Source organism: Lemur catta, chromosome 5, assembly GCF_020740605.2.
Source record: "Lemur catta isolate mLemCat1 chromosome 5, mLemCat1.pri, whole genome shotgun sequence".
NCBI lineage: Eukaryota > Metazoa > Chordata > Mammalia > Primates > Lemuridae > Lemur > Lemur catta.
Window position 1 is genome coordinate 43,725,375 of NC_059132.1, and position 27,630 is coordinate 43,753,004.

Genomic DNA, 27,630 nt, shown 5'->3' on the forward strand with positions numbered 1-27,630 from the left:
CTACTCCCTCCATCTCATCTTCAGAGACCACATCTGCTGCTCCCCAAACAAGGTCCTGCTCTCAGCGGGACACTTCACTGCTGCACCCCAGCCCTAAGAGTGGAGCCAAAACCAGAGGAGAGAAAAAGGACAACTGTTCAAAAGCCTCATTCCAGATTCCAAATGTCATTCTGCCATCCTCAAAAAGCCAAACAGGGCCGGGTGCGGTGGCTCACGCCTGTAATCCTAGCACTCTGGGAGGCCGAGGCGGGTGGATTGCTCGAGGTCAGGAGTTCGAGACCAGCCTCAGCAAGAGCAAGACCCCGTCTCTACTAAAAAAAAATTAGAAAGAAATTACCTGGCCAACTAAAAAATATATATAGAAAAAAAAATTAGCCGGGCATGGTGGCGCATGCCTGTAGTCTCAGCTACTGGGGAGGCTGAGGCAGTAGGATCGCTTAAGCCCAGGAGTTTGAGGTTGCTGTGAGCTAGGCTGACGCCACGGCACTCACTCTAGCCCGGGCAAGAGAGTGAGACTTTGTCTCAAAAAAAAAAAAAAAAATGCCAAACGCTGTCTGCCAGCCCCAGCTGGGTCTCTGGTCCTCAGCCCGCGTCAGAAGCTTGCAGAGACAGAGGGGCTGCTGATAGAAAACACGTGGTGGCCTGTGGTTTGTCTTTGTGAGTTTACGGCTTCACCCAGGGGTGGGGGCTCAAAGCAGGGCTGTTCTTGGGGCCCAGGCGTAAGTTCATGTACCACTTGCTGGTGCTCTCCCTGCGAAAGCAGAAAGTCAACATGCAAACCAGACTCCGTCGATTCAAGGTCCTGGGGGAACAGTAAATGCCTTTGCTCACTGCATTTTGCTTCTGACAGTGGTTCCCCGGGAGCCTAAAATTTGGGAAGTGAAACTGAACATGCCACCCCCTTCATGAGAGGGGAGGAAGAGACTTTGAGATCTTTTTATTGGGCCGCTTGCTTTTCTGTTGGTCCCACGCAGGCCTCGCCATGAAGGGTTTCACAGCTGTCCTCCTCATCTGGACTCTGACTTCTCCCGGCAGCAGCGGCAGCAGCAACAGCGGTTACGGTGACGGCCGCAGGGAAGCCTGGCCCACACACCTGGCCTGCAGGGAGGGGGGCTTGGAAGTGCTCTACCAGAGTTGCGGTAAGGGCTTTTGAAACATCCATATGTGTGTGGGAAAACTAAGGCCCACAGATGTGGGCTGTTTGAGTGCTTAGTTGGGGTGGGGGTGGGGAGAGGGGACCAGCAGCCCAGCACTTTCGCCACCTGCAGCGGGTCTGGGAGGGCCATGGGAGCTCTTGGGGGGAGGCGTGGGGGTAGAGGATGGGCCTGGACGTGGACAGGAGGGATCCTCATGCGAGTGACAAAGAGGACAGCAATTTGCTAATACCACAGAGCCCAAAAAGAACAAAATGATCGATGAATCTACCAAATCGTGAAGCCTCACCAGTTGAAAATTAGGAAAATATGCCTCCAATAAGGGCCTTCCCCCCAGACTGTAGGCCTGGGCTTCCCGTCCAGTGGACGTAGTTTGCCAGTGGAGTGAAAAGATCGCTTCTGCCAAAGAGAAGCTTCCTGTCCTCTTTCGGACACTTCCAGAGCTGCTGTGTCAGTGTCACTCAGGGCTTCTGCAGACACTGCAGGTGCGGCTGTCACCGTCAGGGTTTTCTCTAGCACGGGAGATGACAAAAGTGCGTGAGACGTGGCTGTGACCCCAGTGGGCACACTGATGTGCCAACAGGAAAGCTGCAATTCAGCGGAGAGAATGCAGCAAACTGCAGAGAGCAGGTCAGAACCACCCCCGTGAGGCGGGTGCCGGTGTGCCTGGGCCACCACGACAAAGTACCGCAGCGCAGGTGGCTTCAGCAGTGCAGGTTTATTTTCACACGGTTCTGAAGGTTGGAAATCCACAATCAAGGCGTTGGCAGGGTTGGTTTTCCTGTGGCCTCTCGTCTTGGCCCACAGAGAGCCGTCTTCTCCCACGTCCTCACACGGTCGTCCCTCTGCCTGCGTCTGTGTCCGCACCTCCCTTCTTATAGGGACAGCCGTCCGACCAGATTAGGGCCCCTATCACGGCCTCATTTTAACTTAATCATCTCTTTAAAGCCGCCATCTCCAAATACAGTTGCCCTCTGACTTCAACATATAAATTGGTGTGCGCGGGACACGACCCAGCCCCTGACAGGCTGGGAAGAGAGGAATCCAGGCTCGGTCACATCTTGAGTGGAGGCCAGAGGGACTGGCTGTGAAATCTGCCACTTGGAGGGAAATGGAGAGAGGCTGTTTGAACTGTCCGAGGGGGAAGGAGCTGCAGATGACGCATCTGAGTGGCCGGGGCGTAGTGAAGACGTGGCACTTGAGCAAACAGCGGATCCCGCAACTGCCACCCAAGGAGCTGGTCACCAGGGCCGTTTGCCCGACGTGGCTTCACTCCTTTAAAAAGAAGGAACATTGAGGTGTACAAAAAAAAGTAAAAAATAACTAAAGAGGATGAATGGCCAGTGCTGGAAGTGCCACTCTCATTACTCACCCTTTCCCGCTGGCGTCCCATTCATTTTAGGTGCAGGGTGGGAAGCAAGACTTGTGATGAATGCTCAGGGTTTGTGTTTCCAATTCATCCTTGCATAAAAGGTTGCCGGGGCTGGTTTGCCTCCAGACTCATCCTCAGCCTGCAGCCAAGCCTGGCACATCTTCTCGAGTCACGGCCCACGACCAGCAGAGGCATAAGGACTGGGCACATCCGGGAAAGAGCAGAGACATTGCCCACCCATCTGGGACCAGCTCTTGGCTCCGAGGGGAGCTGCTCCACGGAGTCAGCCGAAGTCCCAGGCAAGCCTGCTCCGGGCACTGGGAATAAGGGAATGCAGAGTTGCTGTTCTTGTCCAAGAGTAGTGGGTGGGTCAGACAGTGACACACCAGGGCAAGAGCCTGTGAGAAGGGCTGTAGCAGAGGCAGGCGCTGTGCACCGGGGGACACGGTGAGCACAAGAGGCTGAGGTTGGCATCAGAGTCTGTCGGAGAAGGAGTCGCCCAGCCTAAGATGAAGCTTAAAGACTAACAAAAATAGTAATGATAACATCTTCTGTTGGTGGCAGGCACCACGCTTCAGTGCTTTTATAAACATCATTCTTACATGGTAGATGTGTAAAACTGAAGGTTAGAGACATTAGGTGACTTTTCCAAGGCCACACAGCTAATAGTGGCAGAATTGCATCCCTGGGGGCACAGAGAAGGCAAAGCATTAAGTATTGTGTTTATGGAATTGAAACAAATTGATCCCCAGCCTGCCTGACTCCAGAGCCCACGCTGCAAATCTCCCTGCTCTAGAGCTTTGTAAGCAGGCAAGGATGAGTAAGGAGGGGCGAGGGGAAGAGAGCTTGGGTGGAGAACGTGGAATGCAGGAAAGCAGGGAGATGTGACCAGGCATAGAGTTTGGGGACCTGTGGAAGGGCTGGAAACACAGGGGTGAGAGATGGGGGGGAAGTACGGGCAAAGCCCCAGACAGGGTGGGCTGCCCCAGACAGGGCGGGCTGCCTGCCTTTGGCAAGGAGTGTGGCTGCATTTTGGAAAGATCCCTCAGGTCATGCATAGAGCCTGGGTATTGGATCAGGAGCTATTTGAGGCTGGAAACAAGGTTTATAACCATGAGGAGCAATAACTCAGGAAAGAAACAACGACAGTCTGAGCTGGCATCATTTTGACAGCCTTAATATCCTTGGGAGAAAGAAGGAAGCTCATAAGCAGTACTGGGCTCTGAATACCAACCAGGAAGTGAGCATAATTTTCTGCAAAAGCAGAAGTCCTGCCCCAGCCAACTGTTCGTGCTTCAGGAAAGAAGAGAACTGCAGTCTTTACCAAAGCAAAATAGGGAACACATGCGGTCAGGGGCTTTGCCTTCACCAAGCCACAAGACAATTCCCGGGGACCCCATGCACATGGCACAAATGCCCACCCATGTGTTGACTGTGTGCTGCTTCTTGTACACACAGATGTGAGGTTGATTGCAGACACACCCAGGACTGGAAGAGGAAACAGGCAGTAGCAGGAGACGCGGGGTGAAGGGAAGGGTAAGGGAAAGTGTATGGACTGAATGTTTGTGTCCCCTCAAAATTTCTGTTAAACCCTGATGCCCATGTGATAGTATTAGGAGGTGAGGCCGTTAGGAGGTGATTAGGTCATGAGGGCGGAGCCTTCATAAATGGGATTAGTGCCCCTATGAGGAGAGGCCAGAGGTCTCCCTGTCCTTCCACCAGGAGAGGACACAATAAGAAGGCGGCCGTTGTAAGCTAGGAAGTGAGCCCTCCCCAAGACCCCACCCCTGCTGGCACCCTGGCCTCAGTTTCCCAGCTTCCAGGACTGGGAGAAATCGTGTGGATTGTTTAACATCCCCCAGCTCTGGTCTGTGACAATTTGATGCACTCGTCCTAACTGACTAGGGGAATCATAAGGCAGCAGAGGTCGGGACCCACGTAACAGATGAGGCAGTGTGAAGCATAAGGACTTCGGATCTGCAGTCAGCAAACCTCATTCAAACCCTGGGGCAATACTCTCTAGGTCTCACATTCTTGTTTGTAAAGTGGGTGTGTTAGTTTCCTTTTGCTGTTGTAACAACTTTCTATTTGGTGGTTTAAAATAACACACATTTATTCTCTAGGAGTTCTGGGGGTTAGGAGTCCGAAATTAGTCTCATGGGGTCAAGGTGTTGGCAGGGCCTGGCTCCCTCAGAAGCTCTAGGGGAGATTCTGTTTCCTCGTGTTCTCCAGCATATACAGCTGCATTCCCGGCTCAACGCCTCTTCCTCTGTCACCAAGGCCAGCAGCACGGCACCCTCGTCACCCGGCTCTCTTGCTCTGTGTCAAACCTCCCTCTGCTTCCTTTCCACCAGGACACTTGTGGTTAGCGTCATCTCCCCAGCGCAGGATCCTTAATCGCATCCGCAAAGTCCCTTTGCCATGCACGGCAACATTCACAGGTTCTGGGGACTAAGATGTGGGCATCTCTGGGGGTCGCTGTTCAGCCAAATGTCGCAAGGAGAATGCTTCACCTACGTCACAGAGCTGTGTGTGGATCACACGAACAGTGCTCAGCACATACTACATGCTCAGTAAATCTTCGCTGCTGCTGACTTTGTGAGGTACTTTACAATTGCTAGAGGTATATTTGACTGTGAGCGTCCTTGAAGCCAAATCGAACAAGGAAATGACACTGTTTCTAAAATACAACCAGTTTTTAAGATGTCCAGCTTTTCCTGGTGCTGGGCTGAGCCAGGAGGGGGATTTCTCCCTGGAGTAGATGACATCCCGGACGGAGTCTCTGCAGGAGATGCCGCAGCGACTCACACCCGCGGTTTCTCACGGTGCTCCTTGGGGCAGACCAAGAGCCCAGAATCAGGGTAGGTTCTGTAGAACCTGCCATGAATGCAGCACTCACAGTTCTGGCTTATTTGAGGGAGAACGTTAGACTGTGTATAAGAATGGACGAGCTGCGTGTCCTTCAGGCAATGCTCCGCACGTATTATTGTCGTCGCTGTCGTTGAGGGGTTTGTTACTGGGTTTCTGATAAGGGTTGGATAGCAGAGATCTGAGTTAAATTCCCTGGCGAGAGCCTTGAGGGTAGACCCCAGCGTCGTCATTTCACATGCTTTGCCGCCAGCAGGGCAGAGGAGGACCTGTGGCACGTGCCTACGTGCCTTTATGTCCCCTTTCGGTTTCTCTGCTACTCGCAGTGTACCTGGCCATAGGAGTGGCTCCCGGGAACAGTGCAGGGCAGGTGCCTGCAAACTATAGCCCTCGGGCAAAAAAACTGCCTGTTTGTGAATGGTCCATGAGCTAGGAAGAGTTTTTACACTTTTAAATAATTAAAAAATTCAAAAGAAGAGTAATATTTATGACACATGGAAATGATATGAAATTCAAATTTCTCTGTCCATAAATAAAGGGTTTTGTTAACACAAATATGTCTGGAAACATAGATGAAGTTTTGTCAGAGCACGGCTGTGCTCGTTCTGTGTTGGTGACGGCGGCTCTGGTGCTGCAGGGCAGAGCCGCCCAGCGTGACTGTGCCCTCGTGCCCACAGAGCCTGACCTGTTAGCCATCTGGAACCTCGTGGAAAAGGTTTGATGATCCCCAGTCAAGGGGAGGAAGGAATCTTTCAAGGTCTTCACAAGATCACAGCCTCAAGTTCCGGGTCTTCCAGACGATTCTAGCCAAAAAGGGGCAGCACGGACAAGTGAACCTGATGGCAAAGCCGCCAGGACTGCAGGGAATGCGGAGGATCCCTTCAGAGAACCGTCATCGCCAGAATAATCTCTCCCTTCCGCTTGCCATTTTACAAGGGAAGGATAAGGTCCTTCCATGGGTACGGCCTCATTTAATCCCTACGAACAGCCCTGTGGGGTGGGTAGGTAGGGTGTTCATCTCCATTTTTCGGATATAGAAACTGAAACATACGGACACATTCAGTATTTGGATAAAGTAACATCCCTGAGCTGTGCTATAAACCTAAGCATCCTGACTTCTCGCCCAGTGACCTAAAGCTGTAGCGTGGGGTTCCAACAGGGATCCGACCGTCTGATCCCAGGGACAGAGGGGAGGCCAGGGAGAAGACGTGGCTAAGAACATAAGTCTTTGGGTAAAAAGGGGAAACCCAAAGCAGCATGTGGACTAGCAAAAGAAGGAGTAGGAGGAGGAGGGAAGGAGGAGGAGGAAGAGGGGAAAGAAGAGGAGAAAGGGGGAGAAGGAGGTGGAAGAAGAGGAGGGAAAATGTAGGAGAAGGAGGGGGAAGGGAGAGGAGGTGGTAGAAGAGGAAGAGGAGGGGAGGAGGGGAGAAGGAGGCAAGAGGTGAGGAAGAAGAAGAGGAAAGGAGGAGAAGAGGAGGAAGACAAGGAGGGGAGGAGGAGGAGGGGAGAGATTCATCTTCTGGTGAAAGTTGTGCCCCTTCTGTCCCCAGCCTCCCTCTCCTATGCACATTCAGAGCCAGGCCAGTTTGTCTCTTCCCAAGTCTCCATCGTAAATCTGCAGCAGCCGCAAAGGAAAAGGAGCCACAGCTACATTTTCCAGCCGTGTGTACAAAGTTTTTTGTTGCAAGGTGGTGTCTAGAAATGACATCTCCCAAATTAAAAGAGGCAAATGCAGGGCCATTCTCTTACCATTAAGAACAGCCTATTTTATGGTCAGAGCCCTGTGCAGGTGGCTCACTTATTTCCTGGGGTAGCCCTATTTCCCACACCCAACAACAGTGCCCTCTGCGGAGCAGTTGGTGAGCAGGAGGGGGCGGGGAGCCCCATCCTAGCAGTGTGCTGAGGGCTGTGGGTGGTCCCTAAGGGTCCCCGGCAAGCCCCTGGGAGCTTCCGGGGTCAGGTTACCATGGCATCTGGTCACCATGCTTCCAACACGCAATCAGCACCTGCTCTCCTCTCCTTGAAGACAGTCGGCCTCGTCCACATCTGCCTGAATAGGCTTCACATGTTTCTGAAGTTTGCTACAGGGTGGGCACTTTATCTGACCTCCAAAAATTCTCTTAATTACAAAGTCTAAATCGGGTCATGCGCATCTGAATAATCCATCAAGGTAGTCAAACAGGACAATTAATCAGACTTTGAGAATGCAAAACGATGCCGGCAACGTCTTGACCAAAATACAGGGCGAGCTGCAAATGCCCTAGCCGTGTGGCAGAGCAAACAAGCAAGGCATATTGATAAAGTGTTCATAGACAAATTTTTTAAAGCTGCCCTGGGAGAAAAGAGATGGGGAAAAAACTACTTTCCTCAAAATCTAATAACTCTAAGGTAAATGGAGCATAAAACAAATACAAAAGAAACAACAACATCAAAAAGGAAAGAAGAACGTCACAGGCCATATAGTCATTTAACAATACTTTCACATACTGCACACAGACAGTGATTTCTCCCTTCACTTGTTTCCCAGATTAACAGGGAGATCAAAGTACAATTAGGGAAGCAGAAACAGCTACAGAGACAAAGAAGGAATTTCAAAGGGACAGCGCTGGGTGTGCGGGATTGGACAGCTCACTGGTCGAGCAGGGTGGGGCCTCGTGGCCCAAATTGAAAACAGGAAGTTGATAAAGAAACAAAAAATGTCAAAGTTGCAGTGCAGATTTTTAACATGCGAAATGAAAGCGAATGGAGCTGGAAGGGAAGTGACCCACGTGGACGTGTTTCTGAGACCACAGCACCGGGGTCCTCTGGGTTTCCATTAGGGGGAACATTTCACAGCCCAATCTCCAAACCCCCAAACACTTTTGAAAGGTGATGCTAAGGGACTCAGTGAATAGGGATGTAGAGAGGGAAAAAAGCCAAGAGTCTGTGGTTCCAAGAGATGCCTTCTGCAGGCAGGAAATGCCTCCCAGGGCTGTTTGCTGCTCTCCCCACCCTCATGGGTTAGCCAGACGGCAGCTCCCCTCGTTCTGGGAGGAGAATCTTCAGAGGGGGCTGCTGTCCTCCAGCCCCACAGCTATTATTTTGTAGAAACTACAGCATAGGTGACACATTCCCAAAGCAATGGTGACTGAGATCCTGGGCATGGCTTCAGACCCAGGCCTGCATGAGGGACAGTGTGGACCAGAGCAGCTTCCTTTTCCCCAGGAGCCGAGGAAAGTGAAGGTGAAAGAGCCATTCGCAGCTCGGGCTGTGCGGCTGGCGCACCCGGGAGAGCCCGACAGCAGCAGGCTCCCCGAAACACAGGGCCTGGCTGGGGCTGGCAGAGGCCATCCATGCAGTGCGCCCAGTGTGGGAAGGCACAGAGCAGGGCAGGGCTGGGAGCGGAGTGCGGGCAGGCGGTGCTCCCTCTAGAACCCCAACAACAGGGCAGGGCTTTTCACTGGAAGAAAAGGGTGACCTGCTCAGGACATGTGTGCCATCGAGGTTGGTGTTCGTTCCCTTTCTGCGATGCCTTGTAAGGTACTGTCCCAGGCCTTTGACCCCGTAGCTTTGTTCTGGAAGTGGAAGACGTATGCTGGTGCCTGCCAGGAAGCAAGGGTTTGCACGTCCTGCTGTGTGAGGCTGACGGGTGATTCGTGAGTGGTGGGCAGCGTGCAAGTTGGCACCTGCCAGCCGTCGTGTGGGATCCAAGAAGGCACCGTTGTGAGTCCCTTCTTGAAATTCCGAGGCAGTTTCCCTCCAGTGCCCTCTGCCTTCAGGACAGAAGCGAGTTGTCACCAACCCAATGGCCAGGAGGAAAAGGCAAAGAGTTCTTGGCCCAGAAATCCCCACTGGCCTTTCCAAGCACAATTTGCAGTCTGAGACTCACACAGGCTGCCTGCTCAGCCACGGCCTTCAAAGGGCTCCTTATTTGAAACCTGGTGCCTCCCTTCTGGCCCGATGGAAATTATACCAGCCCCGGTGAGAAACCCAAAGCAGGATCATCTGCATTCCCTGTGCCGGCTTCCCCACGGCTGGGTCTTTCTCAGTGAAAGGGCTTCGCTGTATGTTTTCAAGCTCAATTCGATCTTCTTATACTGGATTTTTAAACAATTACACGCTACTTACACAACTAATAAATCAAAACTTTGTAAATGTAACAAATCAATTTTTTTGCAGACATGTATACATTGGCCACAAATTTATTAATGGAATTGTCTTAAGCATTTAATCAAATACAACACATTTTTCTTAATTGCTTTAAAAACCTTCAAAAGCAGATGGAGCACACGCAGATTACCGAGGTCATTTCCCTCATTATTCTTTTTCTTAACCTGGTTTCAAAAAGTTGATACCATGAATTTTAACTTATTTCTTTATTATCTTTGTAGTAATACATTCTGACCTATACCCTTATACCTTCCTGAGGTTATATTAAATAGTAATACTTATTTTGGTACTTTCCTAGTTGTCTGGTACATTCCAGACTAATGTTAAAAACTATCACTCACATCAGCTGGGGTTTGAGTTACCAACTAATTGATTCTGGGCTTGGTGGCCGGTCAGCAAGGTGAGCTCTCTTTACTTAAACTTCACCTGTCACATATATAAGAGCATTTCAGTCTTTTCTTTTCATAAGGATCCCACTACCCTGCTGCTTTTTCCTTGAATGATGTGCCCGTTAAGTTTGCTGGGTCCCTGTCTTGTAACTCATTGTCCTCCCATCATCACGTATTGACCTGGTCTGCAACGTCATCGGAAACTTACACCCGTGGTCGTCACCTCAACATATAATTAGAAGGGTCGTTTAGAGGAGGTGATGGATTCTGCCTGCATAGTTAAGGCTCGTCTTTCCATTTAGCTAATTTGTCGTCTTATCACATGGCACTGCCCTGCCTTTGTGCTCGTATTTTCTGTGTGATCACTCATGCTGACATGACTTCCTTCTGGCTTATATGGACCACCTGAGCTGATCCGTCCTTCTGTCCCGTTTTTCCCGAGACTATCTGGCTCATTCACAACTCTTTGTCCTTACTCCTACTTACTTACAAAGATAGAGGAAACTGCATAGTTGTCTCTGCTCTATCCATGTGGATGGACACATTCAGTCTCCAGATAACTAAGAATCAGGCCCCGTGCTCATCTAGTCCTCAGGACGTGACCCAATTTCCTTCCCATCTTTGTTATCACCCGACGTGCCTGCTCAGTCGTTCTCAAGGACAGGTCATGAGAGATGGGCGCTGTCTTCCTATCCCCGGCACCTGCCTGCTGCTGTTAGTACCACGCACCCTGCCCAGGGGAGGAGAGAAGGCCTGTACCCCCACCCGCCCCCTGTCTGCCAGAGATGAGCATAACAGGCCACACTGGGACCGACTGTTTACAATTCTGTGACCAGTGTAGTCGTAGAGGACTTGGGTTTTGGGCCAATTCCCAGTGGCTGTGGAGAGGAGGGAGGCCCGGCGTGAGGGAGGTGCCTCGAGCAGCTCTCAAGTGTCAATCAATTCGATGTCCTGTAAGGCTGAGCGACTGGTTTTTGACCGTCTGCCCTTGTGGCTGCTGATGAAACATCCAAGTGTGGGGCAGCTGTCGCAGGACGCCCCCTCCCCAAGCCTGCGTAGGGCGCGTCAGTATTCTGTCAGTCCCCAGCTATGGGCAGACTGGGGGTCTCCTACGGAATTGGGACATGTCCAGGCCAGACTGAGCCTCAGGGCTCCAAGCCGAGCACCCCCTTGTTCAGAAGAGGAACCTCTGAATCAGAAAGGCTGTGTGTCCCAACCATGGCCACAAAACCAGTCAGCAGCAGAAGCCAACAGGACCCTCCCAGGCAAGCTCTGCTTCCTCTTCAAGCATGAAAACCATCATGTGAAGTGGACTCACCTGATTTCAGGTCAGAGATACGACAAAACCAAAACCAGATCCTCTCCTGCACACCCACACACCCAAGGGCAAAGGACCCTCTTTCTAGGAAGTCCTCCTCTTAGAGGCTTTGCCCACATCCCTTCTTGCCCAAGACCCTTTGCATATAAAAAAGATTCTTGGAGCCTCCTCTATAATATTGAGAGGATCAACAATTCTATAAATTTATTATTAGTGCAAACTTGACATAGAAATGATGTATTTTCATAGAGCAGTGAAAGCAAGAACTTGTGTGGAGTGAGCTTACACAGGGCTGCCTTCCTCTGTGATAGGATCCTCATTAAGGACTCCAGTAGCCTTTAGTAAACCAGTGGCCATGACAGAGGACACCTGGCAAAAATGAGACAGGTGAGTTGGGCCCCTAAAGCCTGGAAACTTGATGCCAGAGCCTGCTTCTTCTGATCTTTTCTCTGTTTATAAAAAAGCTTGCTACATACAACCGACTTTGGCCATCAGATAAATGCCAAAACCCTTCCAGCCCTCTCCATTGGGATCATCTGCCTCACGTCTGGGTCACTGGATAGAGGATGTTCCAGAGGGGAAGTACCAGGAGCCTCAAGTCTCCAGAGAATAAATTCTAGCGTGACCTACACTGAGCTGTCTGGAAGCAAAGCAGGGTGCAGAGCAGACAGGAAGATCATTTGTCCAGAGTGAGCAATAGCTTTTCTGCCTCACACTTGGCTTTGGTTGTGACTATATTAAAGGGCAATTTGTGCGTTAATAAGTGGCACATGTTAAAAAAATACCTGAGAAAATTGCCACCGGCTATTGGTTTATTTGAACCAGCCGTTGAACCAAACACAGGCTTGCTAGCAAGTATCAAGTGTCCTAACAAAAATGCGCCTGAGGTTTTAGAGCCAGTGACCAACATCACGAGCGGGAGGCTCCTAGGCAAACACTGCCTGATCTCAGGATCTCAGCAGAGCTTCCTTCCGGAGGAAGTAGATCTTCAGAATTCTGGAAAGCAGCTTCGTAGATGGCACCTTCTGGCTCCGTCCTCGTGTGTGGAAAGGGCAAAGAACTCCCTCAGATCTCTCTTATAAGGACACTAATCCCACTCATGAGGGTGCTGCCCTCGTGACCTACTCGTGTCCTAAAGTCCTCACCTTTTAATACGACTGCATTGGGGATTAGGTTTCAACAGATGAATTTGGGGAGGACACAAACATTCAGACCATAGCACCCTGCTACAGCGTCCTTGTGAATTTGGATCTGGAACATACATGAAAGCACTCATAAACAGCACACTGGGGAAAGCGAGACCAAGACAGCCCACACAATATTACCTGCACACCTAGGGAAACCAGGTGCAGTGGGCAGTCTTCCGGTCTGCATATCAAGAAAAACTGCCTTGCGATAAAATATCTGAAAATAATGGACACAATGTATGTCTGAACTTGTAAGAAATGATGGGAAGCTTCCAGGAGCCAAAGCAAAGCAAAAGCCAAAGAAGCAGAGTGGAAAACCGACACTGAAGCTGTGCGTCTGCCCTCAGAACACCTGTCAGCCTCCACCAACCAGAACGTGGGCTTTAATGGCTGTTCATGAGTTTGGCAACAGTGCCCTGCACTGTGCTAGATGAAAAGTCAATCCTTCCGTGAAGCTACAACCTTCTAAGAATTATAGCCATGGTTAAAAAAAAGGTGGATAAGGAATAAAAAATCAATTTTATGCAAAACAGAAAACAAGAAAATTTATCTCACTCTGCCTGATCCCTAGGGAACATAAATATAAGTCTTCCAAGGGGACATATTATCTAGGCATAATATCATCTAGGTTTGGGGCCCAGATGTATGTAACTACCTTTATGGTTCAGAAAATCCCAAACCTAGAAATCAATTAAGGTGGTTCTTGATTGGGTACATCTGAGGCATATTAGCAGAAGAAAATATTTGTCTCCGGAGGGACACACACCCTCAATCCACATTTCACTGGATCTCTAAAGATTGAACCATGAGCTCGAAATCCAAAATTTAAAATCACAAGGAAATAATCCACCATGAAGAAGAGTTAGCAGAAAACTCAAACAGTAGAATTACATCTCTAAATATAATAGGTTTTGGAAATGTAAGGTATAGAATACAAAATAAGAAAGTGTGACTTGTTTAAAGAAATAAAATAGGGAATCCAAAACATGAGTGAGGAAAACTATAATATCAAAAAAAGATCAGGGAGTTTCAAAAAAGAATAAATTAAAGCTCTTTCAGATGAAATGTTTAATTATTAAAATAAAAAGTGGTTAAGTTAAAACACCAATTTTAATATAGCTGAAGAGAGATGATGAAATAGACAAAATGTCTGGAGATATTACTCAAAATATATCATCACAGAGAAATAAATAAATGAAAACTATGGGCTACAGAAGAAAATAGAACAAATGGAGGGAAATGCAATTTCTGAAGAAAAATCCCAGAAATTTTCCAGAGCTTTGAAAGACATGAATCTCAGGTTCAGTAAACACAGCAATTCTCATGCAGATTCATAAAAGGAATTCCTACAACTAAACCAATGAGGATAAAACCGCAAGTCACCAAAGGAAAAAAGTTGCTAAAAGTAGCAAGAGAAGTTACCTAACAAGAAGTCACAGACTGACAGCAGATTTATAAATAGCAACAGTAATACCCTCAGAGAAAAGAGAAAATAACAAGCAACCTAGAATTCTATATACAGTACAGCTAAATGTCATTCAACAGTAACAGTGCATTAAAGACTCTTTGGACAAACAAAATCTAGAGTGTTTGCCCTGAAAAGAACTTTAAATAATACTTCAGAAAGAAATAGAATGATCCCGTAAGTACATTCTGAGATGCAGCATGGAACGGCAAGCAAAAAATTGGCAAATTTTAACAATCAGTGAATGTGGTGATGATACTGTTTAATTTGGAATAGGCATGTATTCGATTTCTATTGTTACATAACAGATTACCCTAAAACTTAGCATCATGAGACAACAGCCATCATCATCTCAGTTTTTCTTCTCTGGAGCAGGAATCTGGGTGTGGCTTAGTTGGGTGTCTGACACAGCGTGATCGAGGTGGGCTCTGGTCATCCCCAGGCTTGGCTTAGGGAGGATCTGCTTCCAAACTCACGTGATTATGGGGCAAAGGGAAGGCAGCGAAAGATCCCCTTCCACGCTAGCTCACGTGGCTGTTAGCGGGATTCAGGTCCTCAGTGGCTATTGGCCACAGAGACCAGTTCCTTGCCATGTGGGCCTCCCCGCAACACGGTAATGCGTTTCCCCCAGAGAGAGGGCCCTGAAAAAGAGAGGGTAAAAGGGGGCGAGAAAGACAGACATCACAGTATTTTTGTAGCCTAATCTCAGAAACAGCATCCCACACTTTTGCTGTGTTCTGTTGCGTAGAGGCAAGTCGCTGGACCACTGGGGGAGGGGGGTATTACACAAAGGTGCACACACAGGAGGGTCACTGGGGCCGTAGCAGATGGTGCCCGACACGAGGGAGTAATGCAGCTAAAACCATGCACGTGTAGGAAGGGGCTGCAGACCGAACATAAGGCATTCCGATGTCCTTGTCCTTGTGTTTTTCAGGGATGAGTGTAAAGATAATGGTTAATGATGCACAATGAAAAAGTTCTAGAAATCTGTTGCACAACAAAGTGAATATACTTAATGCAGCTGAACTGTAATTTGAAAATGATTAAGATGTAAATTCAATGTCACGTGTTTTTCACCACAATAAAAATATACATATATACATACATACATACCAAAGCAAAAAAGATAAAAAAAAAACTACTACAAAACTAAAAATATAATATATAATTGCCAAACTACTAAAAGAAAAAAATCTAAAAGAAAAACAGCATAAAGAAAGAAAACCCAAAATCATATGACAAATAATTGTAAAAATATCAGAGGTTCTAATACATACAAATTGACTAAGCCTCATAAAGAAAACAGAGTGCCAGATTGCATTTTAAAAGTCATCTATCTGCTCTTTAAAGAAATACACCTGAAATATAGATCTATTATGAACATTATATTTAATGGCAAAACATTGGAAGCAGTCCCTTCAAAATCAAGACACAAAAATGCCATCATCACCGTTTGTGTTCCACATGGCATTGAAGGCCCTCACCAGCACAGCAAGATAAGAAAAAGAAAATGTTTTAAGAATTTGAAAGGAGGAAACAGTAAATGTTATCAAGTGCATACAGTGTGACTGTCTACCACAGAAAAACCGAATCTACGCATTACTAGAATTATAGGAGTTGAATTAACAATTTATTTCAGGGCCAATTTATCGTTACACATTATCCCAGGAGAGAGCTAGCTTGTGTCGCTTTAGTGAACCCATTTCCACAGAGGTAAAGTACATCCTTATATGTTCAACTACAACTGCGTCCGTTCTCCCGGTGATAAATGTTTAGGCTGCCTTCCATTTTTTGCAATTACAAACTGTTGTGAACATCTGTTATTTATGTCTTCTGTGTCAGAGAATGGGTCCCAGCCCAGGACTTTGCTTTTCCCACCTCTCTGAAGCTTAAGCCCAGGCAAAGGTATTTAGGATACTTGCTCCAGTTTCATCAGTTTTGTCTAGTAATCTTCTCATACACAGTAACAGTTTTTGAGTGGTACGTTCTGAACAGACTGAACAGATGGCAAGCAGAGGCTGAACGACATCCAAGTGGTTGCAACAATGGTGTGAAAGAGAAGGGCACGTATTGAGCCAGACCTTCTGGATGCTTTTGCCGTGACGCAGGAGATAAACTCACACATTGTGTTTAGCTTGTGCGTGGGGTCGTGGAGGGCAGGAGGGCTGTGGTTATTCGACAGGTGCAATCTTCTCATTTAGTCCAGTTTCCCATCTTATTTTTCATAGCAGCTTGTTGACTTTCAATATAATTCTTTTCATATTTTTAACAAAAGTGGTTTTTTGATCCTCTAATCAGGAGAAATACTAGGATGTGTTGATACAGGAGGCAGAGAAATGATTCCTTCTTTTAGGAGTTTATTTTGCTGGTAGAGGGGCCAAGGCCATGGCAGCTGCCACTTTTCCCGTCTGGCATCGACCTGTCAGAGCTTGCAGTCGTGTATCATTCATGCGCACGGGATCCTATTCCCGGAAGGTCTATGTTGCAGGAGTGACAAGTGGGGAGTTTCCCATAGAAACCTCTCCCTCCTCCCTGCCAGGGAGATCGCTGCTTCAGAGCCAGGGCCTCCGGCAAGCCCATTCTTATCCCATCCCACTGCTGTGAGAAACAGGGAGAAATGGCAAGTTGGCTTTGGGAATGAGGAATTCAACATCCCTGATTTCAGCAAGGCATCCCGGTCGGCAGTCCCGTACACTGTGCTGTCTCTGAGAAGCCCCTGGTATCTTTAGGAAGCCTAGGACCCCACGCCCTGGAGACGTGGGGTCTCATTCTGTAGGAAGACCAAGCGGGCGCTCTTCCTTGCACGCCTCCTCTTCCTCTGAGTGCCTCTCGGTGGGGACACTCCTCTGCTTTTCACCTGGGGGTGGCCACATGCAGAAGCAGTGTCACTCTGTCCCCTCGGCACCACGCTAACATGGAAAAGGAGGGTCTGTATGAGCCAGCTCTGTCAACAGGATGATTGCTTCCTAGGAAGAATGCAAATTGATTTTTTCCTCTTGCGGGTCTGCAGGGGGATTGGAGACAGCCGTGGACAATTCATTATCATGTCTGCAGAGAGCAAGAAAAAAAACAACTTACACTGATCTCATACTAGAAAGCATTTAGGAAACAAACCCATAAATATGTACAATGATTATGTGTCAATTAAAAGTTAAAATTTAAAAAAAAAGAAGAATTAACACTTGTCCTACAGGCCAAGATTGCTTCTAGGGCCCTGAATGCAGCATTGGCAAAGGACACTGGGCAACCAAGACACCAGCTGCCGCGGGTATCCATGCTGCCCTCCCCTAGACAGGTGTTAACAGTCAGCCGTGGCACCTGCGATTTCAGTCATTCCTGGGGACATCCTTCTCATTTCACGGAGGAGTCCTGCCAGATCCCCGCAGGCTGAGTGGGTACGGAAGTTGCTGACCTCATATTGGACGACCTGTCACCTCCTAATTTCTCCCCACGGAACAAGCTTCTCTAGCAGGTCTCTCTTTTGAAGGGACCCTGCCCACTGGATCTTTCCTACGTTGCTGGTAGGAATTACAAAACACACAGCTACCCTGGAAAACCAGGGGGCAGTTTCCTATAAAGTTAAACATGTACTCACCAAAGGGCCCAGCAATCCCACTCCTGGGCATTTATTCCAGATAAATGAAAACTGTGTCCCTACAAAAACCTACACGTGAATGCTCATAACGGCTTCCTTTGTAATAGCCAAAAACTGGCCAAATGTCCTTCAACTTCACGTTTGCCAGCAAAAACCCTTTGTGAAATCAAGACAGTTGTGTTTTTGTGATGTTTACCTCAAATCACATAAATTATTAAAGGGCAGCACAGAGGAGATCCTTTATAGTGACAAAACTTATCTGTATCTTGATTGTGATGGTGTCTACATGCAATAAAATTGCATGTGAAAACTGGTAAAATCTGAATAGGATCTATAGATTCCACCAATGACAATGTCTTGGTTCTGATACTCAGTTTGTAAGATGTTACTATGAGAGGAAATGGAAGAAGGATACATAGGACATCTCTGTACTCTTTGTGCAACTTCCTGTGTCTGTCATTATTTCAAATTAAAAAGTTAAGGAAGAAAGGCCCAGCCTCTGGCTCTTGAGCCTAAGGCTCTGCATCCCACCTGCCTGTTCTGTGCCCATGCAGGCCCCAGACCCCAGAGTCTAGACTGCATTGCCCTGGTCCCTAGGGCATCTGAGAAGCCTGGCACAAAAAGAAAGCAGGAAGCCTAAAATAATGCCCAGTTCTCCTTTTACAGGTGAGGAAATGGAAGCTCAGTGAGGAAAGGTGATTGTTAGCTGACACCTGATGTAATTGCTGAGTCAGGTGGAAGTTCCTCCACCTAGGAACACACCAAGACAGAGTGCCCTGTACTGGTTAGCCTCGAAGGCCAAAGTGAGAGACGGCTGGGGTTCTGTTTTTGTGTGTATGTGTGTGGGGTGTATGTGCTTGTGTCTGTGTGTGTATTAAATGATTGTAAAGAATAAACTGGTTTTGATATCAAACTGCGGGCATCAATGGTATAGAAATTCAATTCCATGTGGTGGGCAGATGTTTAGCAAAGTCAATAAAAGGGTGATAATGTCTGAGCTTATCAGCAAGGTGAGAGCCAGTGATGATGGGGGAAACTTTTCCTAACCCCAACAGCCATGGAAACTGGTGTTTTACCAAGGCTGGTACCCTGTTTGTAAGTGTACAGGAAAAACGCAGGAATCTACCTTTCTGGTACCATTTTAAGCGATAGAGGAAAGGAAATTTTCTGGCTTTTCCAAGATGCTTCCAGAGGTGATTCTAGGGCCTCTAAGGTCTGTGCATGTCCAAGCAAACACCACCCACCTCTGACCTCTAGTCTTTCAAAGGAAGAACCTGAACCAATTGCATTTATATGATTTAAGATAAACACCACAAAAGCGCAACTGGCTTGATTTCACAAAGAGCTTTTGTTGGCAAATATGAAGTTCCCAGAAAGTACACAGTCTTTGGGACTTTAGAGTTTTTGTACATGTTGTTCTCTCTGCCCTGAGGTTGGTAGGGAAGAGCCTGCAAAGCCACACTCTGGAGACAGACGGTGCGGGCTCATACTCCAGCCCCTCACTAGATTTGTGACCTGCACAATCTCCTTAAATGCTCTTTGCCTCAGTTTCCTCCATTCTAATAATCGCATCAGTTCTGAAGGCTTTTGTGGGATTTGAGCTGATATATGTATATAGTGCTTAGAACAGCACCTGCTTGTGACAAGAGCTATAAATGCAACCACTACTGTCACACCCACCTGGGTCCCCACGGCTTCCCAGGTGGAGCGTGGCATCCTCCCCACAGCGAGGCTCTGTCCTATTCGTCTCTGGACCCCCCATCTCAAACCTCCTCGTGCCCAGGATGGTGTTTGGCAGAGAGCTGATGGTCAGGAAACGAAATAGAAAAACTCACTCTTAGCTGTTGCAGGAATCCTGCCTAGGCACAGCCCTGCCTTTCTAGAAGGAATTCTTGGCAGCACTCAGGCAGCCGCTGAGGCCCCATGGGGCAGGGGGCAGGGGGTCCAACTCCTCAGCACAGAGATGAGGGGAGCATTTTGTTGTTTTGGTGGAGACAGGAGTTAGAGAGATGAAAAGAGAGGGCGGGAAGGGGCCAGGAAAGTGACCGCTGGCCATCAAACGCTTGGGGGAAGAGGGCTGTCTCCCTAAAACCCCTAAGTCCTCATCAGTTCTGTAAAACCTGTGAAACTGTTTGTAAGGGAATTTCTTAGGAAATGGCTGAAGGGGTTGAACTTTGGGCCTGCAGTGATGCCAGGTTGGCCCAGGAGCCCCCCTGTAGGATCATACACCCAGAGAATTAGCAAGAACTTGCTGTGGCTTTCAACAGGGGACCTCAAACAAGGCAGGGGGTCGACTCATCTGCGGAGCATTGGGAACCCTCCCTGCCCAAGTGGCACCACACGCCTTCCTTCAGGCTGTCGGGGTGGGACTCAGGCACTGGCACTTTCCCTGCACTCTCCCAGTGACCCCAACGCGCAGCCTCGTTTGGGGACGGGTGGCAAAGAGCGTCCCAGTCACGGGGTTATGCTCAGTCCTGTTTACACCACACAGGCTGGGAGGCCCTGGCTGACATCCAGGTTCTGTCTCAGAAATGTCTACTGAGCTTAACTGACTCATTTTAAATCTAGGGTGCTGTCACATAATTTCTTACAAGAAAATTTTAAAAGGAAATTGGTTTCATTTTCTACAACTACAATGAGAATAGCTAATATTGCCCTTTTAACAGAATCCACCACTTTTTTGCCCAATTACTGAGTGCCTAGCACTGGCCAAGATACTTTATAGACATTATTTTTCTTAATTCCCACACAGAACTCCTAGTGCTTTTTCCTCTGTACCATCCCAGCATCGTCTGGGTTGAGAAAAGCTGCGGCTCCGCAGAGCCAGCGACCCCTGCAATCCCAGCTCAGGATCTGGGCAAACCGGGACCTCGGCTGGTCTCGTCCCTTCCTGTACACAACCTGAGGCCCAAGAGAAGCGGGGCCCGGCACACCTGCTTGGACTCCTGCTTCCTCCACCTAAACCTCTGCTTCTTTCTTTGCGCCAGTCTGATGTGAGGTGACAGCCACAACAACCAGACCAGCTCAGAGCCCTGGAGGCTGAGTGTGGAAACACGAGGAAGTCACTTCGCTGCCTTAGATCTGAGCCTCTTCCTTACCATGCGCAGGATGTCAGCACCTTATGCGCTGCCCACCTGAAGGATTGCTGGGAGAATCCGCCATTCAAACACATCAAGGACCTCCTGGTACACGTGTTTCAAACCCAGCTCTACCCATGAGCAAACACTGGCTGTCAGGTGTTGCCTCCCAGCCGGTTGGACAATCCCTACTCACTCCTCCGTCATGTTCCACAACAGCAAATGCCAGGGACCCCTTAGCTTTTTCTTCTAACCATTCTCAGCTCATGGCTTCAGAAGCCAATGAGAATTCCTTGTCAGCATTTTCGGCATGGAAAGAAAAGTCCCAGAGATCATCATACACACTTGTCAAGTAAACCACCCTGTACATCATGGTCCTGTTCTCATCCCCTGCCAAGAGACGGATTTGTAGGGAATGCAGAAATGAAATGTGACAGGTGTATCCTACTTGTGTCGTGGTGTCACCAAACAGTGCCACAGCTCCCGCTGCTCCTAAGCCAAGCACCCTCCCCTGGAAGAGGTCTTCTGACGTGAATGCAATCAGCAGTGGAGGAACATGCTCTGGGGGCTGACCTTCCATTGTGAGAACAGAATTGGCTTTCGTCCAGTTTCATATCCCACAGGGACTGGCTCCAGCCTGGTAGCAGAAAGCTAAACAATTACCAACACCAAGCCCAGGAGGCAAGTTCCCCTGATGCTTCTAGACTTAGGGGCGCCCTGGTAATTTGGTCGCTACTTAACCGATGCAGGGCTCTGGGTGAACCGGCCTGGTTGAAATCCTGCTCTCCACTGTGGCCCCACAGCACCCAGCCCAGCGTCTGTGGCATAGTAGACAGTTGATAAGTATTGTTGTGAGGAGAAATACTGTCATCGTCATGGTCACTAAGATTGTGTTGAAAATGAAGAGGGCCTAGGCCAGGTAGGTGAGTCCCTAGGAGATGTGCTTTGCACACAGGAGACTGTTGACTTGCGTTGACTACACATGAGAGGTTTAGAGTACACATGTGTCCTTGTTGAGCACTTTCATAGTTAGATGATGGGCATAGTATAACTCAGATAAGAGCAGAAGCAGTTTCTGATTTGTCTTTGTATCCCCAAGGCCTCATCCTCCCAAGCACAGGTTGTACGCAAATGAGTGAGAAGCTAAGCTGCTCGTCCCACTCCCAAGCCCCTGGGATGCGCTCTCTCCCGTAACACAGGTTCTGGTTTCCTCCCACCCTCATGGGAGGTCCTGTGCTAGGGGGCATCATGGCACCCTCTCGGCAATGCGCAATGAAACTGCACCCTCAGTCCTCATTGTCCATCTACTCGTAAGATGCAAAAGATCAGGCATAACAGCCTCAGATGGGTCATCATTTCCTCGAGACATTTGGCAAGGCATTTTGAGCAGATGCTCACCTTCATTGCCATTTATCTCTTATTGTCTCTAAATTGCTCATGTCACGATACAAAGGCCTTCTGCTCCTGTGCTGATGGAAGCCAAACCCAGGCCACTCTGGGAGAGTGGCATCCAGGGGCCAAAGGGCCGTGCAGGGGTCATATCCCTTTTCCCTCGATAAAAAGGCTGTTATTAATGAATTCTATTTCTTTTGCAGCTAGAAGCAGACAGGTGGGGGATACAGAATTTCCAGGTGGGCAGCCCAAGCTCACCTTCCCACTCAAAAGCGCGTTCTCCAAGGTTACCAGGCCATCCGCAGGGTGTCGGAGTTCTCACTCTCTCATTTTACAAACGTACACATTCCATTGTGACCATGTTCATTCCATTTTTGTTGTGTTTGATATCAAGAACTACATTTAAGCCTTTTGAATACACCATCTACACAGCTGAGATGAAGAAACCAGAAGGCAGATCACACACAGGTGGCAAATGTGGGAGTCAATTCCCGATGAAAGGCTGCCATAGGGACTTGAACGGGAGTGGAACTACCATTGTTTGAAATAAGTACCCATCAGGGAGCCTTGCTGTGCTCTCTGCAGCAGTAAGACTGGACAGGTGGAAATAAGAAAAGATCAGGAAATAATAGAAAAACATAGCTAGAATGCATCTGCTGCATTGTAAGTTATTCCTTTGTTTACAAAGGCAGGGAAGGGGTGTGCAAGGTGGGAGGGACACATTAACAAAAGTTAATTTTGTGCTGAGGTGGTCAGGAATTTCCAGCAGTGGCATTTTACTAGAGCCTTATGCATCATCCTCTTTTAGGGATCTACCGTGACCCTGGAATGTTATTCTAGCAACTCATCCAAGCAAATTAAAACACTCCAGTCAAAATACAGCCATGCAAGACGGTAAACTTTTAGATCCATGCCCAAGTAGACCTGTACGATAAACAGAGTACAAGCTTGCAGAATTCTAAATCAGCCAACCTAAAGGAAGAAGTCAAAAGCAAGGTGTGTTTGTCATTTTTGTTTCATTTGGAAAAGAATTCTGAAAGATGCTACGCCCTGGACTACATCAACCACACTCAGACACTCCATCCCAAGTGCCAAGTGATTCTGTTTCTCTAGAGAACCCTAATGTACCTCCCCTTTATTAAATAACCACCCAGTACTATTCCAGGAAACAACCAGAAGCAGACCAGTTTGACTCACATTCTGTTTGCCCAAGGTTTTCTTCCCTCCATAAACTATCTGTTAGAGTCCAGTCTTGCGGGTGCCTCTAAGCCGCACGCTGATGGAAAGGGCTCCACGGGCCCTTTGTTGCCTGTTGGAAGCAAGCTTTGTAATAGCTGGTATTCTTCTGGCATCAGCCTGTTTCTGCCAACGGCACACGCAGGAAGCAACACCAGCTCTTAAAGTAATGTGGGTTACAGGGAATGAGCCAGGAAGGTCAATGTATGTTGCAAGAAAGCTCAGTGCCCTGGGTCTCAGGACGCAGTCAGATCTAAGTACTGCAGAGAGGGGAGGGGGCAAGAAAGAGGGAGAGAGAAGGAGGGAGGGAGGGAGAGAAGGAAAGGGAGAGGAGGGGAGGGGAGGAGAGGAGAAGAGAAAGGGAAGGAGGGAGAGACCACCTTCACATAGCAGGAAGGACATGACAAGCTTGGGGCTGCATGTGGGCATGGGCATGGCAAGGCTGGTTGGAGGGGGTCAGCTCCCTGCCACAGTGACTCTGCTGTAAGAATTGTACCCTCCTGTGGGAGAAGGAAGGCCAATTTCTGACAGTTTTTAACCCAAGCAGTAGAACTGTAAGCACAGACACGTGCACGTGCACACACACATACTCACATGTGCGCCTATGAAACTGGTGAAAGCTAAATTAGCTCTGTGGATTGTACCGATGGCAACGGCTCAGCTTTGATACTGTCCTGTATGTAAGATCTCACCGTGGGGGAAGGCGGGGAAGGGCACCTGAAACCTCTGCAACTTTCTGTGAAAATATAATTATTTCAAAATATAAAGTTTGGAAGGGCACGTGAAATCTCTCTGTATCTTTTTGCTACTTCCTCTGAAAATATTATTGCAAAATATAAAGTTTAAAAAAAAAAAAACCTTAAGCAAAGCTACAGACTGTGGAAAATGGGACCAGTTACATGAGAGTTGCCCCCAACGCACCTCAAACCGCCCCCACCCCCAGCAACACAGAGGCCACAGGACACGGAGCTGCGTCCCAGACGTCAGGACTCAGGGACACACATCCAAGCATTCAGGCTGCCTGAGGCCAAACCAAGCAGCGGCACAACGGAGCACACCCTGGGGCCCCCACCAGCCTCTGCTGAGGAGCTGCATTCCAGAGGCTGTGCCAGAGGTTTTGTTTTCTTCCCACCCATTCTGGTCGAATGCCCGCTGCTAGTGAGAGGCCACCAAGGCAAAGCTGTCCTCCCCTGGACAGCTGCTTGGGCCTAGCCCTGCCTGACAGAACACAGGCCACTAACAGAGCAGAGGCACAGAAATGGCTTTGGAGCTGAGATTTGTTAAGACCCCGTGCACTGTGAGCTCGGCTTGTCCATCCGACTCTATTCTACCCCTCGAATGTGCAAGAAAATATTTCCAGGAGGAATTTGGTTGCTGCCGCCCTTGTATGCAAAGCAGATGCTTCTGGCTGCTTTCCGGGGGCCCGCTCCCGCCTCCCCGGGGAATGACACTCAGCTGGCATGGAGACACCATGTGCCAGGGCCCACACGCCCGGGGGCAGCAGCGTGGGCACGCCGGGCTCATACGCTGCAGTACGGTCCTCCCGGGGCTGAAGCCATAGATGTCCATGGGACAGAAAGGGGTGTGACACAGAGGCCAAGGAAGAAATATTTAAAATGAACAGATCTGCTATTTCACGATGAAGCTTTTCCTTCTTTCCTCAGCTCATGCACCAACATTCAATGACGTGTCTGGAGGAAACGTTTATCTCTGCCCTCGAAGCCCCACAACAGCAACTCTCATTAACTTCCTGATTTTACTGTTTCAGATGATCCAAAGTCCGATGGTCTGATTTATATGCCTTGAAAGTTACCTGAGCCGGGGGTGCAGGGGACATCTCCCTGCTCCCACCCCACCTGTCACTTCTCCTTCTCTATAAGGAGAAAAACTTAAAAAATGCAGCACACCATCTTTTATTTTGGGTGATGATTCAGATGCATTTGCAGTGTAGGAAAAGCCTGGTAATTAAGAAGGTAATTCCTTTTTTTTTTTTTAAATTTCAGCTTATTATGGGGGTATGAAAGTTCAGGTTATGTATATTGCCCATGCCCCCCACCCTGCAGATTCAAAGCTTCAAGCGTGTCCATTCCCCAGACAGTGCACATCGCACTCATTATGTAGGTATACACCCATCCCCTCCTCCTACTCCCCACATCTGCCCGACACCCAATGGGTGTTATTCCCAAATGTGCACTTAGGTGATGATCAAGGAAACCAATTTGCTGGTGAGTAAGAAGGTAATTCTTTAAAGCAGTGGGTCTCTACCAAGGGCGACCTCATCCCCCAAGGGAGCTCTGGCCATGTCTGGTGATATTTTTGGTGGGGAGTGGGGGTACCACTGGCACCTAGAGGGTAGAGGCCAGGGATGCTAGGAAACATCTTACGATGCACAGGATGGCCTCCACAACAAAGGATTATCTGAAACAAAATGTCAATAGTGATGAGGTTGAGAAATGCTGCTTTTCGGTTCTCAGCAAATTTACTACAAATAACCTCAATTATTCATTCAGCAAACAATTACTGGGGACCTAGAGTAATCTTAAGACAGTATGCACAGCCCTGGCACTGGGAAGCCTGCCTTTGTAGCGTCTCATAGAGGAATAACAGAGGCACACAAACAAATTCATGCAATATACAGTGTGCTAGAGCCTGAGTGGAAACACAAGTAAATACAGAGAAGCGTATGAATTTGTGAGGATGGGATTGGGGGAGGAGGAGAAACTGATGTCACTTTTCCCAAGAGGACCGCAAACTGCATGTTTACGCTCAAAGACATTGCTCTCACATACAAATTTGAAATAACTGCTAGGAAAGCTCACCAGACCAGACCCTTAAGCACTTTTTAAGCAATCTGTCTTTCTGCTTCTTTATATATACGTCCTCAGAGAAAATCAACCTACTGTTTTCTTTGCAACTTTGTTCCTTATTAAGATTATTTTCCTAACAATGATATTTTTCCAGTACCAAGGAAATGCTTTATTTCCTTCTCCTGCCCTTGGTTGATTCTTTCTATTCATGTCTTTAGAATATTTATAAACAGTATAATTCTGTAGCTGCTAATTAACTAAGCAATACATACTTAGCTTATTTTATTTTGCCTCAGATAGCAACTTAAATTTATCCACAATTTTGGGAATGCACCTGCTTAAACATATGTTCATTGGCCTCTGTCTTTTTCAATACTGAGTGCCAAGTGTATAGTCCCTTCCCACTGAAAGTCTTGGCTCACCAGCCTCTTATGGCCCCCTCTTCTCTTCTTGAACATACCCTAGGTATAGCCGAATTAGCTGAAGTTTCACAGCTTCTTCCCAGGTTAGGAACTATTGTCTCCATATTCGTTGCTCCTATTTTCCAAGCTGAAAGGAGCCCTGACATAGCACAAAGATGCTTAGGGAAGAGTCCAATGAGCATAAGAAAAAATGGGCTTTTCCTCTTGGGAAAAATTAGCAACCAGACCAAAGGGTTTTTGATCAAACAAAATTGCACCCCTGTTAGATTTACAAGGCTGAAATTGCCTAGTGGTCATCTTCATGGCATGTACCATAGACAATGATGAGTCTCCCAGGTGAGCTGTGTGGATGATAAAACTGTCTGGAGCACTATCATTGGCAAATGTAAGCTCAGAGCTAAGCTGAAATGGAAATCAGCAATGAAATAGGACTACCAGGTGCCATATGCCTGCACACAAGATATTCTGGGCACTCTTACAAATCAAATAATTAACATATGTATTTAAGGTTCTACTCTGTGAGTATCACTGCACAATACCAGGGAGCAAATTATTTGTTTGTTTTTAACTCTGGCTTTGAATCTTGACTCTGATGCTTTCTTCTGTGGGGATCTGGATAAGTTAATACCAACCTCTCTGCATCTATATTTTTACATAAGTGAAAGAAGGAAAATCATACTTATCTCCCCCAATTGTTGTTTATTCTAGCACCCTGAGTCCCCTCAGGAAAACAGAGACCATATCAGTTATTTTAACAGGGAGAATTTAATGTAGGGAATTTGTTGGAGAACTAAAAGTGCAAAGAAAGAACAGCGAAGGAGCAGCTACCACCTGGAGGGCTGGGAGGGCAAAGTGCAGAGGTTGGGGTGATCACAATCTGGATGCTTGAAAGAAGGACCCTGTCGAGCTGAGGAATGGGCAACAGCAGTTACCCAGGTACTGTTATTGCAGAAGCTTAGGCACCCACAGAGCTGAGCCTCAGCTGATGCTGGGAAAGTGCAGAAAGGAGTTGGATGCTAGAACTAACTGCCGCTGCCAGGGTGATGGGCCCTCACCAGTGATTAGCAAGTATGCAAGAAGGAGCAAAGTTCCTCCTCCAGCTCCAGCCTCCAGCTCCCTCTGATACCTTGACTGACAGGCGGCAAGGGAGACACATGACTGCAGACTGCCCCAGCTTTCCAAGGCAGAGAACAGAAGAC

The 27,630-nt window shown here is 48.0% G+C and overlaps 1 protein-coding gene across 2 annotated transcripts in view; it reads left to right on the forward strand.

Moving 5' to 3' along the window:
• The first annotated feature begins 712 nt into the window (after positions 1–712).
• Positions 713–27,630, forward strand: part of LY86 (lymphocyte antigen 86) — a 52,390-nt gene continuing 25,472 nt past the window's right edge. For both annotated transcript variants that reach the window (XM_045551637.1, XM_045551638.1), the window contains exon 1: positions 713–1,139. In XM_045551637.1, coding sequence (XP_045407593.1) covers positions 983–1,139 — 157 coding nt within the window. In that variant the 5' untranslated portion in view covers positions 713–982. The remainder of the gene's footprint in view (positions 1,140–27,630) is intronic.